Genomic DNA, 16,572 nt, shown 5'->3' on the forward strand with positions numbered 1-16,572 from the left:
GGACACACAACACGCAAACCGACACACAACACGCAAACCGACACACAACACGCAAACGGACACACAACACGCAAAAACACGCACGCGTACTCACCCAAAACAAGTCTTTTCATAAACCTGTCCAATATAAGGTGTTCCCCCCCCCCTAGTGTGTGTTACCTCCCCTCCCCTCCTCCACATGACCCCCTGTGGCTTCCCTAACCTCCCTGTTTTTCATCCTCCTTCCATCTCTCCCTCCACCTTCCCTCCCCCTCCATTCTCCTCACTTTCTCACCTTCCCTATCCTCCCTATCTCTCACCCTCCCTCTTCTCCCTGTCAGAGTTACCACACCGCTAGGGTCACTGGACGTCCTCCTCCCCTTACCAACGTCTCCCCTTCCTCCTCCTTACCAGCATCTCCCCCTTCCTCCTCCTTACCAGTATCCCCCCTCCTCCTCTTTACCATCATCTCTCCCCCTCTTTCTCCTCCCTTATCAACATCTCCCCGCCCCCTCCTCCTCCCCTGCGGGTCGCCATGGTAGCAGAGGGCTCAGGTGTGACAGGTACAAGAGTGAAGCGGAGGGCTATTGGCAATAACTCCTGTGACGTTATACCTGGACACGACATATGGTGATCATGGCGTCACGCTTCAACAACAACAACAACAATAATAATACAACTGATAATGACTACGAGTAAAATCATGTACTGTATAAATTATGTAAACATGTTCATTATACTGTCACCACCTGGATATTACTGTACCTGTAATTTAAACCTCAAAATATACTTGAATTGATACTTTTTTATTAATTTTGTCAGTACTGTAAGACACCACCTTTATACCTCAATATATACCTGAGGATTATTTACACGCGCACACGCGCACACACACACACACACACACACACACACACACACACACAGGCAGGTTCAGGAGGCTGGAGATAAGGTCTTTATCTCCGAAGGTCCTGCTGACGTCACCACCAACGTATCACCCAAACTGAGTAACGTGAGCCGCCCTAACAGTGGTCAAGATCGCCTCCCTAGAACCACAGCCACGCAGCCATCTCCACTACCTTGTACACACGCAGGGTAACCGTGTACACGTATGACAACCATGTACACACACGGGAGGCCATGTACAACTCGCTTATTTATCAAGTGACATGGATACTTAAGTGGGGTGTACAGATGAGCACGCACACGAACATAAATTTGAACTCATAGAAAATTCAATACAATTTACTGAATATGAATAAAGTCTAGACTGTCTCAGCCATACACCCTGTACACGTAAGGCAGCTCGGGGTGTGGAGGCCCCAGGCTGGAGTACAGGTGTCGGGAGGATGTTCTTGGGTGATGGTCACGCTGAAGGCGACGCTGACGGCGGCAGGAGGGTGACACACACACACACACACACACACAGTCCCTGGCATAGTTACAGAGGGCCTGAGGTTGCTGCTGCCGCCTGGTGGTGGGAGGCGCGACACTTAATGTGATGTCAGTCTATTTCGGTCAAGTAATTAACACATACATTACACATATAGGAAAGGATGTAGGTTTATAGTACATATTACACACAAGTACAGGTACACATACAAATACAGGAGCAAGTACAGATACAGAAAAGAGAGATACAAACAATTGAGGTACAGTAAAAGCCAGAGACATCTCGCAATATTAAGAAGAAGACTGTGGACTACTGTACATAACTTGTTACATCACCTACACAAGACGGTAATGATACAGGTAGAGCTACGAGAAAAAGTAACAGCTACAGAGATTACAAAACAAAATACAAGTGACATTTAGGAACACTGTACACTATCATGTCACACCATATTACAGTGTCTTAGTCATCACCATTACAAAAACAACGCCAGTGCATGCAATCAGGAAGGTTTGTTCTTTCCCTCATCTCTTTACAATGAGATGATGGAAGCTACGCCAGACGAACGTGTGCCTGGTTCTCGTCTGTATATGGTACTGGTACTTAATATTTTGGGGGTCGAAGAGTATCATATCAATACCTACTCTACCACACCACCACATAGGGACACAACCACACACCTGCACTACCACACTGTCACACAATCACACTGCCACACCTCGTCCACCACACCGCCACACCTGCCCTGCCACACCTACTCCACCACACCTACTCCACGACCACACACCCTAACCACTCCACCACAAACATCAATCATATTCACGACTCTACCTCCCCATAGTCACCTGAGGGATTATTAATAACAACGAGAACGACCCCTGAGGCTCTCTTAAGACAGGTAATTAACGCTTCAAACCCACCTGTCTTAAGGCACGCGACTGTCACTACCACCGTGGGAGTGACGAGGGAGTGACTAAGAGTGATGAGGGAGTGGTTAGGAGTGACTAGGATTGACTAAGAGTGACTAGGAGTGAAGAGGAGTGGCGAAGGAGTGACGCGAAGTGGCGATGCAAGTTTACCTGTCGCCGCTCAGCACTCTCCACTGCCGGATGTAGTCCCTAATACGGGGTTATACTAGGGAGGTTTTGTTGTTGAGGTTGTTGTTTTTGTTGTGGTTGTTGTTAAAATGGTGGTTGTTGTTGCGATGGTGGTTGTTGTTGCGATGGTGGTTGTTATGGTGGTGGTGGTTGTTGTTGTTGTTGTTGCGGTGGTGGTGGTGGTTGTTGTTGTTGTTGCGGTGGTGGTTGTGGTGGTGGTGGTTGTTGTTGTTTTGGTGGTAGTTGTTGTTGATTAATGTTTCTTCACGGCGAGTGTCAGACGCTAAGGTACGGCAGGAGACTGGCCAAGGAAGTACGGCACAGCGAGCACGAACATGATGGCCACTAGACACGATAATTGGGCCACTGGACATGATAGAAGGGCCAGTGGACATGATAGAAGGGCCACTGGATACGTTAGTTGGGCCACTGGACATTGATATGGGCCAGTGGACATGATAGCAGGGCCAGTGGACGTAGATATTGGGCCACTGGACAGAAGAGATTGGCCCCCCGGACACAATAGCAGGGCCACTGGACACAATAGCAGGGTCACTGGACACAATAGCAGAACCACTGGACACAATAGCAGGGCCACTGGACACAATAGCAGAACCACTGGACACAATAGTAGAGCCACTGGACACACTAGTAGGGCCAATAGACACGAAATTACCTGATGAACCATAGACAAGAAGTAAAGAAACGAACGGACACACCGACCACGGACACACACACGCACGACACACACGGACACACACACGACCACACGGACACACACGACCACACACACACACACACGACCACACGGACACAGCTCCGGGACATAGAATAAACACAGACATCAACTGGACACGGGAGGCCCTGGGACACGCAACACCAATGACCCGACGAGATATAGGTGTCCAGATGTCTTCCTAGAGGTGGCTGGCTGGCTGGCTGGTCCGGCTCTCTACTCGCGGTGGTGTAGTACTTTCTTCTACTCAACATTCTAGTCCTCGGGAACAAATTAAGTTTCCACCTTCGTAATCTTATTGTAAGCCGTAAATCACCGACTTATACCGTAGGGAGACTCGGTGGTTTTTTTTTTTTACAGGGGGAAGGATGAGTCTGTAGTGGCTATTGTAAATGAAACGGGTATTGTAAATATATATTGCGTGGAGGTTTCTAAGGCCATAAATTAATTAGGGTTATTGAAAATGAGACCTATTGTAAAAACAAAAGTGTGGTGATTTCTAAAGCCATAAATTGCCATTGTAAATCAAACAGGCATTGTAAAAAACACAGTCGGTTTTGTATGGCTTTCAAGACTTGTAAATGAACCCCAACGACTGTAAATAAAAATGGTAAGCGAATTTCTATACAGTCGTAAATTCCACAACTTTAACCAAACAGGCATTGTAAAAAACACACACACACACACACACACACACACACACACACACACACACACACACACACACACACACACCTGTTCTCTAGGGGGTTTCTACAGTCGTAAAAAATCCTCTCCTACTTTGTAAACCACACTGGTGTTCGTAAATGATTCTGTAAATAAATAAGATTCCCTCCTTTAGACTAAACACAAATACAACCTTGAATTTTCCCTAAGTTACTATTGGTTAGCATATACCGTTAACAGGTCCCGTACAGACTATCAATATAACCCCTCTCTCCTCCCCACTCACTCGTCTCCCTCTCCACTCCCTTTTCCTTATCCATTCACTCCATTTCTCAGCCCCTCTCTTCTCTATCCACTAACCCGTCCCTCTCTTCTACCCTCCCCACCCACTCCTCCCTCTCTCCCCTGCCAGTGGTCACCCTCCTCTTCGCCGTGAAATAACGTTCGGTCAAACCAGTTCTGAGCGTCGTGAGGTTCATGGTGTAACGGGAAGTAGCATTTTCACCCCCTCTGTGATGAGGAGAGGAGAGGGAAAAGAAAGGAAGGTAAGAGAGGGAAACGCAGAAGAAAGAGGAGGAAAGGAAGGAATGAAGGTAAGAGGAGGATAAGAAAGGATGATAAGAGAAGGAAACGCAGAAAAAAGATGAGGAAAAGGAAGGAAGGAAGGAAGGTAAGAGGGGGATAAGAAAGGAAGATGAGAGAAAGAAACGCAGAAGAAAGATGAGGAAAAGGAAGGAAGGAAGGAAAACAAACGGGAGCGGGGCAGCTGGTGACCCGCCATCACCATTAAGGGAGTTACGGGTCACCCTAACCATAACTTCCTGCCACTCTATGGGCTCTACCAGGGCTCTAAACTTCCCACCAGGGCTCTACCAGGGCTCTAAACCTCCACCCAAGGCTCTCCCATTGCCCTAAAGCTTCTGCAGGGCTCTAAACCTTCCTCCCAATGCTCTAAAAAAAAAAATTCTCACAATACTTCTTACACAAGGCAAAAATCTCCTACACGTTAATTAAATATTATCCACGTTCATTTAAATGCCACACACATTCATTTAAATGCCCTACGCATTCATTTAAATGCCCCCACGCTCATTTAAATGCCCCCCCCCCCACGCGTTCATTTAAATACCCTCCACGCGTTCATTTAAATATTCCCCATGCGTTCATTTAAATACTCCCCACGCGTTCATTTAAATGCCTCACGCATCCATTTAAATATCCCAGGCATTATTTTAAAACACCCTTTCATCTCCCCACAGTACACGGGAGATCGATCTGAATCCAGTGCATAATACACACCTAAACACTAAGCCCGGGCAGCCAACTCTCCCTGGCGTCGAGACCAAAGTTCCCTGGACTACGCTATCACTATCACCCCCCTCCCCCTACACACCCCCTACATCCCCCTGCCACCCCTACATCCCCCTTGCCAACTCCTACATTCCCCTGCCATCCACAAACCCCGAGCTTATTTTACCTAAAGATGAATCACCCTAATACAGCATAGTTATTAAGCCTTATTATGATAGTTATAAGCATTACTACCATTACTATATTATTATTATTATTATTATTATTATTATTACTCTTCTACAACACACAACCCTCATTCAAGCTATTCACGTGACCAGAGAGTTGATCACATCTTGCTACTGTTCCACCAGGGAGGATGTGAACCAGTTATCAGGGAGAGAGAGGGCACGACGTTACATCACCTCCCCTCCCCCCTTCCACACTCACAGGCACCACCATCTCTCCCCATCACCTACACCCAGACACACCCCCCTTCTTCCTCACCCACAAACACCATCTCTCCCCATCCCCCACACCCAGACACACCCCCCTTCTTCCTCACCCTAAACACCACCATCTCTCCCATCACCATCACCTACACCCAGACACACCCCCTTCTTCCTCACCCACAAACACCACCATCTCTCCCCATCACCTACACCCAGACACACCCCTTCTTCCTCACCCACACACCATCCCCCATTCTTCCCCATCACCCCCTTCTTCCTCACCCACAAACACCATCTCTCCCCATCCCCCACACCCCACACCGTAACAGAATTAAGTGGGTAACAATGGCTCTGCTTGTGTCTGTAAGAAGATCACCACACATTAACACAACACCAAAAGTATGTCTAAATGTCTTGCGAACCTCACGTCTAATTTTATAATGTATCTTTTGTATTACTTAATGATGACATACGAGAAATTTCTACATTTTAGCATTCATTGTTTACATTGTGTGATACGTACAGTAGTTGTAGTGTCTTTCCATTCACTCTTGGCACTACAATAAAGGAAAGAGGAAAGGCAGCAGACATAGGGCTGACTAACGCAGTAAAAAAAAATCATAACACACACACACACACACACACACACACACACACGTACTGTACTCAATATCCGGAATAAACCGCAAATCATTATCATCATTATCAAGAACATTATCATCACCGTCATCATCAATATCATCACCACCACCATCATCATCACTACCATTATTATTATTATTATTATTATTATTATTATTATTATTATAAAAAAACACCATATATACCAGTGATACCAAGACCTAACCTTCACTCTTTACACTAAAGTGAACACCAGGGCTGAGTGAACGAACCAAACAGAGTGAAAAGTCGAGGGAGGGAGAAATCTGTACACATGGGGGGAGGGGGTAGAGGGGAGTGGGGAATTAGTGTAAATATTTGGCGTGGGAGAACTCTTTCGTCCAGTGGGTAACAAGTGCAGTATGGAGACATTATGAGAGAGAGAGAGAGAGAGAGAGAGAGAGAGAGGCCAGGGGCGACAGAGTTAATTGCTTTTTACCTGTTTTATATTCATCTATCTCAATTATACTCTATTTAGCTATTAATTATGTCTGTCTATCTTTATTATTCTCTCTCTCTCATACTCTTTCTATTTATCCAGGAGGAGGAGGAGGAGGAGCGGAGGAGGAGAGGAGGAAATAGAGGGGGGAAGGCAGGGAAGAAGGAAGGAAAGGAGAAGGGAAGCGATAAAGGAGAAGATATAAAGGAAAGGGGGAGGAAAGGGAAGGAAGGAGAGTAAGGAAGGAAGGAAGGGAATTGAGGAGGAAGGAAGAAGGGGAATGGGAGTAAATGTGATGCTCCAGATAATAATTACAGGTAAACTTCAAGTAAATTTGTGTGTGTGTGTGTGTGTGTGTGTCTGAAGGGGGAGGGAGTTAGTGGTGATGGTAGAGGGATCTGAGACAATGAGACAAGTCCTCTGGTCGACAACACACACACACACACAACTAAAGTTTTCATTCACAATACAAGACAGGTATAGTGTATGTTTGTGTGTGTCCCCATATATATATATTTGTATGTGTGTATCAGTGTTTATGAGAGTTTGTGTGCCTTTGTGTATGTTTGTGTTTGAAGGGTTAAGTGCCGTGTACCTGCTATGGACTACACAGGTGTCCTTATCTCTACAGGTAACCTCGTTAAGAGCGTTACTGGTTATAAATCTGTCTCATAAAACCCAATACTTATGTCTTTATTTTCTTTCTTATTCCTTCTTTCTTTACTCCTCTCTCTCCTTCCTGTTCTTCTATATTTCCTTATTCTTCTCCTCTCTCTCCTTCCTCTCTCTCCTTCCTCTCTCTCTCTCTCCCCAGTCCTCACATCATCCTCTCCGAGCCTTTGTGCGTCAGGAGGCAGCAGCATCAGCAGAAAGGAATCAGGGGACAAACTTTCAACAAACTTCTGATCATTTTATTACAGGTGAGTGCAGAGAAGAGCGACTGTCGGTTTTTACATTGTACTGTCGGTGTTTACATTGTACTGTCGGTGTTTACATTGTACTGTCGGTTTTTACATTGTATTGTCGGTGTTTACTTTGTACTGTCGGTAAGTCTTAAAGAATCAGAGGCAAGTAAAAATAAAAGGTCACGAAATTTAGACTTTTTTTTAATGGCCAGAAAAGGTTTACTAATTCCTGGAACCAACCTCAGTAATAAGAAACGAACTAACGTAACATTAACCTAAACCTAACCTAACCAAACACTGAACCATCACCTACCGAACAGTGACATGTTGACCATTCACGAAGGGCACCGAGCATCCATGGTGGGTAGTGGCAGCCTCAGAGGGTGGTAAGTATCCCCTTACGCCCCTTCCCCCAACACCCAAGTCCTCCTGCTGTAGGTCACAGCCACACACACACACACACTAACACTACGTCAGAGGTTCACAGAGGCGCCACCACACGCAGCCCGACGATACTTCCACTCCCCACCACGGACACCAGTCTACTGACACTGAGAGTCTGCTGAGAGGCGAGGGGCGGTGTGGCCCTGGTGGCGGGGGGCGAGGGTGGTGGTGGTGGTAGTAGCAGGGGGGTGTTGGGATGGTGTGGTAGAGGCGAGGGAGGTGATGGTGATGGTTGTGGTGGTAATAGAAGGCAGGGGTGGTGGTAGAGGGTTAGGGTGGTAATGACTTTTGTAGGGAGATTGTGGTAGTGGTGGTGAAGGGTAGTGGATGAAGATAGTGGTGGAAATGGTGAAGGGTAGTGGTGGTGGTAGCGTAGGGTAGTGCTACCAGTAGTTTAAGAGGATGGTGTTGGTGGTGCTAGTTTAAGTAGTGGAATAAGGTAGTGGTGATAATCCAGGAGAGAGAGAGAGAGAGAGAGAGAGAGATTGCCATGTGGGTGGACTAGCTCACCTCCCCCCACCCACATAAAGCACGTGTTGCTGACCAGGTTACACTCAGGGCTCCAACTTTATAACGGCGTGATATAATTTAGCCCGTGCGCTCCAGCCAACGACCCCGACAGACAGAGACAGACAGACACAGACAGACAGACACAGACAGACAGACAGGTGATACAGTGGTGGGGTGAACCGAAAAGAAGAGAAGACCCAGAAGAGGAGGGGAAGGAGGAGGATAATAAGAGGAGGGGGAGAAGGACGAGACCTAGAAGAAGAAAGCAGAGAAGACCCAGGAGGAGGAAGTGGGAGAGGAGGAGGAGGAAGAGGAGGAGGAGAAGGAAAGGAAGGAGGAGGAGGGGAAGGAGGAGGAGGAGGACCCAGTATAGCCAGCAGTGATCACGTGACAGCAGGAGGCGGGGAAACAAGACTCATAACACCAGCTAGAAAGTTACTGGTCAGTTGTGATGCCTCCTTCCCTCTCTCCCTCCTTCCCTGCCTCCCTCCTTCCTTCCTTCCACAATCACTTACCACCACCACAATCATCTACCACCACCACCACCACAATCACCTGTCGCCGCCGCCGCCACCTACCTCAACTACTTCCTCCCATGAGCCGGAACTGATGATGTAAAGATAGAGGAAGGAGGTGGTGGTGGTGGTTGTTGGGAGTGTTGGAGGTGGTGGTGGTGATGAGTGTTGGAGGGGGTGGAGGTCGTGGCAGTGTTGGAGAGAGAGAGAGAGAGAGAGAGAGAGAGAGAGAGAGAGAGAGAGAGCCATGAAAGGAGGCACTGTACTCCCCCTCTCCTGTAACCTTCCACACCCCCTGGTCTGTGTTAACCCACCCCTTCTGTCCTCCCACTTTCCCTCCTTGTGTGTGTGTGTGTGTGTGTGTGTGCGCGCGTTTGTGATAGTTACTCTCGCGCATACACACAAACAGACACATATTCGCACGCACACACATACACTCGCACGCACATAATGCCCCTTTTACAAACACTCATTGTACACGTCATACAGCTTAACAACCAACGTCCGGCCCTGACCAGCACCCTGATTCCTCCCTTCCCCATGCACGCACACACACGCACGCACACGCACACACACGCACGCACACGCACACGCACACACACACGCACACGCACACACGCACACGCACACACACACGCGCGCACACACACACACACACACACACACAATTACCGGTGGTTTTGATGGTACGAGCAGTGAAGATGATGATGATGATGATGGGCAGTAAATCGTACCCTCACTAACACCACAAGTCAGTCAGTCAGTCAGCCAGTCAATCAGTCAGTCATCCAGCCAACCATTCAGCCAACCAACCAGCCAGTCAGGGTTAAAACATATTAGCCTACACATCCCCTCAAGTACATCCCCCCCCCCCGAAACATAACACACTCTTGTACCCTGAACGAAACCATTACTTACAAACGAACACAACTTTCATAAATCATAAAATCCTTCCAAATTCCTTCGTGTGCCGCTGAGAACGTGATAGTTCATAGGTGTGTGTGTGTGTGTGTGTGTGTGAGTAGTAATGAGATGCATACGTAGTGGTGATATGCGGTGGAGTGGTGGCGTATCTAGTGGTGAGTTGTGGCGTATCTAGTGGTGAGTTGTGGCGTATTTAGTGGTGAGTTGTGGCGTATCTAGTGGGTGAAGACTAATTATATCCTGGAAATTACCTGGTCACTCACTCGAGACGTTGGGATTCTAAGCACCAGAGATCCTTATGTTGTTGTGTACCTCTTGACGACCACCTACTTCATTCAAGCTACGCCTCCCACCCCCCCCCTCCCCCCCCCTCGCTCAAAAAAGAAAACATGGCGTCAAAACGATGTCAAGACTAAACTGGTGACGTGAGGATGAATCTTAAGTGCGTAATATTCAAGCTAACGATTCAGTGATGACAAATAAAATGAGTCAAGACGGTGCTAGTAATGTGAGGTCGTCCAGTATCCGACCTAAGACTTTAAGCTGTGCGGGACGAAAATAAAACAAAACAAAAACAAACACCGACATTAGTACAAAAAAATAATTGTGATTGTGGATCCTAAACCCTGACCAGACTACAGCGAGGACAGACAGACAGACAGACGAACCCTAGCCCAGAAATCTCAAAAGGGCGTATGTTGAATTTTCCCCATAAGAACGCGATCAACTGGGTGATTTAAGTAACTATAAAAGAATATAAAGGTTACGTCCAGATTGGCATGACTAATACACCGAGACTCAAACTTAATTAGACAGGTCCATTTGGCACCAGTTAGGAGACAAAATCACCGTAAAGGGTCCTTGAGAATCACGCCCCCGAGACACTAAGTGGGGAGGATTGATTGATTGAACACTATAAGTGGTGTGACGTCGGCAACAAGAAGAAGCTACTTAGCATTATTCTTGACCTGAGAGAGAGAGAGAGAGAGAGAGAGAGAGACTCCTGCCCGACACACACACACACTCACTGCCTACACCTCATAACACTATCTGATGCAGGCGTTTCTGTGTGAGGAAGTTGAGGATAAACCCAGAAAAAAAGAAAAGTTGCACTCCATGGTAGAAAGTCCTTTGAGAGGGTCATTGCAGTGACCCAGGAGAGCAACAGGCGTCGAAGAAAGCCATGTGGCAACAGTGCATTAAAGAGTGACTTCCTTCGCTGGCTAAACGGCCGTATAATAACAGAGAGGCGACCAAACGCACGTGCTGGGGCAAGCCGAGTATCACCTTCCAGTAGCAGGCACACGTGACACCATCCACCCACACACACCACCCATCCACACCACCAATCCACACGTACACACCACCACCCATCCACACGTACACACTCACCCACACCACCACCCATGCACACTACCCATTCCCATCATCTACCCGCACCAACCTCACCACCCACATCAGTAACCCACACACACGTTTTATTAATAGAAAAGTTTGTAAAACACCGAATCAGAACAGACTACTGCAACCCAACCGCCTGTTATAACTGAGTACTTCCCTGTGTAGAATTCAACAGAAAGGATTTATACAGAAGAGAAACGACCATGTGGACAATTTTGACGAATCTCGGTCCATATTAAACTTGAGACAATTTTACAGGAAGAAAAATAGAGCTTCGAAACAACAGGAAACGAACGAGTGAACACAGAGTTATGAAAGTGATAAACTTGGTCTATTATTTTGCTCGAGAAAGTGACTGGAGCCTCTGAATCAACGTTGGATCAAGAGTGACTCGCCCCTGACAGGTCACTGAGTATGACATTAACACCTGCAGGAGAATGACAACACGGTGCAATGCTTAGCTTACCCTAGGGTGGGGTGAGGGGGGGTGGGGTTGAGGGTTGGGGTTGAGGGGGGGGGGTGGGTGGGGTTGAGGGAGGGTGGGGTTGGGTAGGGTGGGGTGGGGAGGGTGGGGTTGAGGGTAGGGTGGGAGTTGAGGGTTGAGGGTGGGGTTGAGGGAGGTTGAGGGTAGGGTGGGGTTGAGGGTAGGGTGGGGTTGAGGGTAGGGTGGGGTTGAGGGTAGGGTGGGGTTTAGGGTGGGGATGGGGATCTCCACAATGGGCTTGATGTTGTGGTGCATCTCCCCCCATTAATTGTACTTTCATCTTGGTGAGCAATTAGAGGAGGCGGTGGAGTGCAGTGGTGTGTACCCGCGGCTCCTTCTCCACGCCCACGCCCGCACAATCACGCCCACGTCCGCCTCCCCTTAATAACCCAACATCATGACACAAAACAATACGCAGAAAAGAAATACGCTCTCATGCTCACGATCTTAAGTACAGTTACGCACATACGGATACGCACACACACACACTACTATAGGGAAAACGCACATGATGTATAAGTCACCTTCATATGGATACACACGACGGTTAAACATTGGAACACATGTGATCACAAATATGCACGCACATGGTTAAGACTGTGTGTAAGCAAGGTTACGCACACATGGAGAATACACAAAACAGTGGCCGTACTATAGCGATCGCAAATACGCACATGGTCAAGGATACGCACATAAGTCAAGGATACATCCACGTCGGTAAATATACAAGCATATTCACACAAGAGAATGACTAACAACATTCTTTCTCCACACACACACACACACACACACACACACACACACGCACACACACGCACACGCACACACACACACACTAAACAATGAAACATATCTAAACCTTTCACCCCTTTATCCCTGTCAACAAAGGGTTAATTACCGTACGATTTAAAAGAACTAATCCTAATGTGTGTAACTCGGTGGACACGCGACAGTCACCAGACGGGACAACACAGGTTCGATACCACCTTCTGTCACTGTGTTAAAAATGGTCACTTTTGCTGTTTATTATTGTCAGTCATGTAACGATATAAAGGTGTCATGTTGTTGTGTCAGGTGTCATGTTGTTGTGTCAGGTGTCATGTTGTTGTGTCAGGTGTCATGTTGTTGTGTCAGGTGTCATGTTGTTGTGTCAGGTGTCATGTTGTTGTGTCAGGTGTCATGTTGTTGTGTCATGTTGTTGTGTCATGTTGTTGTGTCAGGTGTCATGTTGTTGTGTCAGGTGTCAGGTGTCATGTTGTTGTGTCAGGTGTTGTTGTGGTCATGTTGTTGTGTCAGGTGTCATGTTGTTGTGTCAGGTGTCATGTTGTTGTGTCAGGTGTCATGTTGTTGTGTCAGGTGTCATGTTGTTGTGTCAGGTGTCATGTTGTTGTGTCAGGTGTTTCTCGTTAGTAGAGTCACTATAGCATTACGCTGCCTGGAAGCCATAGAGGTAAACACTGAAGAGTAGTTATTATAGTTTTCCTAGTGTGTGTGTGTGTGTGTGTGTGTGTGTGTGTGTGCTTACCGTGTGTATTCAGGTTTTAAAGTGGGTACTGGTACACACGTGGTTGTGACCGTGTTCATATTGTATCAGGTGTGCGTGTGCTTGTGGCTGCTGTACAACACGTGCGGGGAAAACACACGGCCGAGCACGGCCAGGCAGTTTCCGGCACAGGCCATTAGACACCTGGCCCTCCCCGGCCTTCACAACACCTCCTGTGACTCTTTTGTTTGCTAAATAAATAATAGCCGCAAATGGCACGACCACCGCAAGACAGTAACATCCCACAATGCCTCTGAGGAGCAGTATCATGCCATTTTATACCTAAAACTCGCTCTTGTGTCCCGGGTGTAAAAGCGAGCCTTCACGCAGAACGAAATGGACACCGGGTGTTGAAAATCGATCCCCATTGACTTATCAACGAGGAAATATAAACGCTATAAAAACTGGCAATCCGGTCCACACCATTGAGTTGATTTTCCGGCAGAGTTGAACTATCGCCAGGAACGAATCTCGGTCCGGATCCTCAAAAAAGTTCTAAAGTTAAAATTTCCCCAAACTGGAGAATTGAAGAAACATCAAAGTGACTTAAGTAAAATACTCGTACACCAGAAAAAAATACCCGATATTTTTTTCTAAATTACTCTGACAGACTACAGGAAATAAATGAATCTCCTTTGTCCATTAGAGTTAAATATTATAAGAAAATATATCAGACACTAGTCCCTGTTCCCTCACCTAACCTAACCTAACCATACCAAGAACAACTTTCCTCTGCCTCCAACATAATCAAAACAATACCTCTGGAAACACTGCTTGTTTTTCTTCTCAGCTCTACATGAAAAACAATCTTACTTTCTACAGCAGGTTCCTTACAGACAAGGTTCATCTACAGCAAATCCTTATACAATTTAAACAAATAAATACAGCCAGGCGAGTTAATTAGTACAGCCAGGTGAGTAATTAGTACAGCCAGGTGAGTAATTAGTACAACCATACGAGTAATTAGTACATCCAGGTGAGTAATTAGTACAGCCAGGTGAGTAATTAGGAATCCTTTTAGGTTCAATTAATAATTAACTGTGGTGGACCTGGTGGCGTTATGGTTCAAAGGGGAGGTGGGAGAGGGGAAGAGGAGGGGATCTGGCGGGGGGAGGGGGCACACTGTATTGATCTGGGTGTTGTTGTCACTATATATTGATCCTGTCGCCATCTGGTTCACACACCTGTCTCCTTACCTGTGTTTACGTGCGCGTATGTATGTATGTATGTATGTATGTATGTATGTATGTATGTATGTATGGAGAGACAAGTCCCGACTCCCCTCATCCCTCCATCTATCTATCTATTTCTCTCCCTCTTCTTAAGTCTCCCTCAGATAACACAAACTCGACCCTCACATCCTTACAAGTCACAGCACCAGAGGGAAGGGGGGGGGGATAGCGCCAGCACGAGCAAATCAAGTGCCTGGCGTCCCCTTTCGTTCATATATAAGAACTCTACGCCAGACGAACCTTCACCAGCCTTCTGCCAACAGTTGTCGCCTTTTTTTTATACATACTCGTAGTACAGAGCATCGTAAAACTCGTCTCAGTTCCCTCGGTTACGTCAAAACGTCACAGGAAACGAACCTGCTTTATGGAGTGACGTTAAAAACACTAGGCATTATATACATTACATCAGCCCGCCGTTGTGACACCTCTTGATCGTCACCCGTGGGAGGAAGAGGAAGGGAGGGGGAGAGGAGGGGGAAGGGAGGGGAAGGGAGGGGGAGGGAAGGTAGGGAAGGTAGGAAACGGATCTAACTGTCTGTAAACTCGTAACGTAATCGGATCCCACACCCTTTACTACCGCGGTGGGACGCTTCGCTTTTGTTTTTGTGGAAGGATGACTGTCACGCCCTTATTGCCTCTTAACTTATAAGGTTCTTTGGGAAGGATAGATACTTTTGTTTTTAATCTTCTCGTGGTATTGGATCTAACACCTTCACTATAGAGATGGGAGACGCTTCGCTTTTGTTTTGGGAGGGGATTTCACGCTCTTATAGCCCCATTTATATACGTTAGCTTGGCAGGGGCGGATTTCACAACTTTATTGACCTCCACCTTAGGCTTACGTCTTGGAAGGATAAGGGATGAAGAGAATGAATTTCGCGCCATTATTCTCCTCTTCCTCAGTCATCTCTCATCCACCCCTAAACACCCCTTTAAAGTACCGGATCCCCTTTATAAACAAACCAACGCCACACACACACACACAAACACACCGCTAATAAATAGACTCTTTTCCGCTACACCGACTTAGGCTGAGAGAAACAGACGTCTTAAACAGCTGTGAGTAATAAGAACAAGGTGGAGAGGACTGATCGCGGGGGTCAACACAAACACTCAAACTGCTCTGAAACCTAACCTAACCTCAACAATCTTTCACAATCCCACACAATTTGGGGTTTATTTACCTTACGAATCATTAGAGATATTTGGCAAATATTTACCTTCTTAATATTCGACAAGCCATAACCAAGGTAAGGAAATTTCACTCCTCTCCCTCCTAGCGTCTCCGCCCTCCTAGACAAGTCCCCCGGGGCCCAACCACCACCTCTTCCTTTGCATAATTTGTGTATTTAAAAGGTGCAGGCAAGAGGGGTCGACGCCGAGTTGGCAATAACAGAAGGCGCCCACCCTGGTAATGGCGTCTCGTGTACTGAGCATTATGGCGCAGGGAGGCTCGCTCTATTGTGTGAAATTTGCTAGTTTTATGGCGTCGTCTCCAGTCTGGTAGGGTGACGCTGTTTGGCTTATTCTACTGGTGATAGGAGTGTTGGTGGTGGGGTTGTTGGGGCGTGGTGGTGGGGCGTGGGAGCATGATGGAGAGGAGGTGAGGGTGTGGTGGTAGTGTGGGAGTTTGGGGTGGAGGTGTGGGTGTGGAGAGAAGTGTGATGGCGTGGGAGTCGAGGCGAGGACGTGCTGGTGGTGTAGGAAGAGGAAGAGAAAAATGAGGAAGGAGGAGGAGGAAGGAGGAGGAAAATGAGAAGAAAGAAGAAGGAATAGGAAGAAAAGGAGAAAGAAGAGGAACCAGGAAGACACACCCAGAAGAACGACAAAAAAAAAACCCACCAAAATAATCCAATCCTGTTTTGGGATCAACTCACGTCCCCCGTAAAGGCGACGCCAACT

At 47.1% G+C, this 16,572-nt stretch overlaps 1 protein-coding gene across 2 annotated transcripts in view; it reads right to left on the reverse strand.

The window, feature by feature from the left end:
• The window catches only part of LOC121868324, a 65,987-nt gene that overhangs the window by 33,550 nt on the left and 15,865 nt on the right, over positions 1-16,572 (reverse strand). Inside the window, exon 1 of one of the 2 annotated variants that reach the window (XM_042368808.1) lies at positions 7,931-8,172. The exons of the other annotated variant lie outside the window; for it this stretch is intronic. Within the exon in view, the coding sequence (XP_042224742.1) occupies positions 7,931-7,952 (22 nt within the window). The 5' untranslated portion in view covers positions 7,953-8,172. Of the gene's footprint in view, positions 1-7,930; positions 8,173-16,572 lie in introns of those variants that run through there. 2 annotated transcript variants of the gene reach the window in all.

This window comes from Homarus americanus, unplaced genomic scaffold, assembly GCF_018991925.1.
Source record: "Homarus americanus isolate GMGI-L3 unplaced genomic scaffold, GMGI_Hamer_2.0 scaffold19318, whole genome shotgun sequence".
Taxonomy (NCBI): Eukaryota; Metazoa; Arthropoda; class Malacostraca; order Decapoda; family Nephropidae; genus Homarus; species Homarus americanus.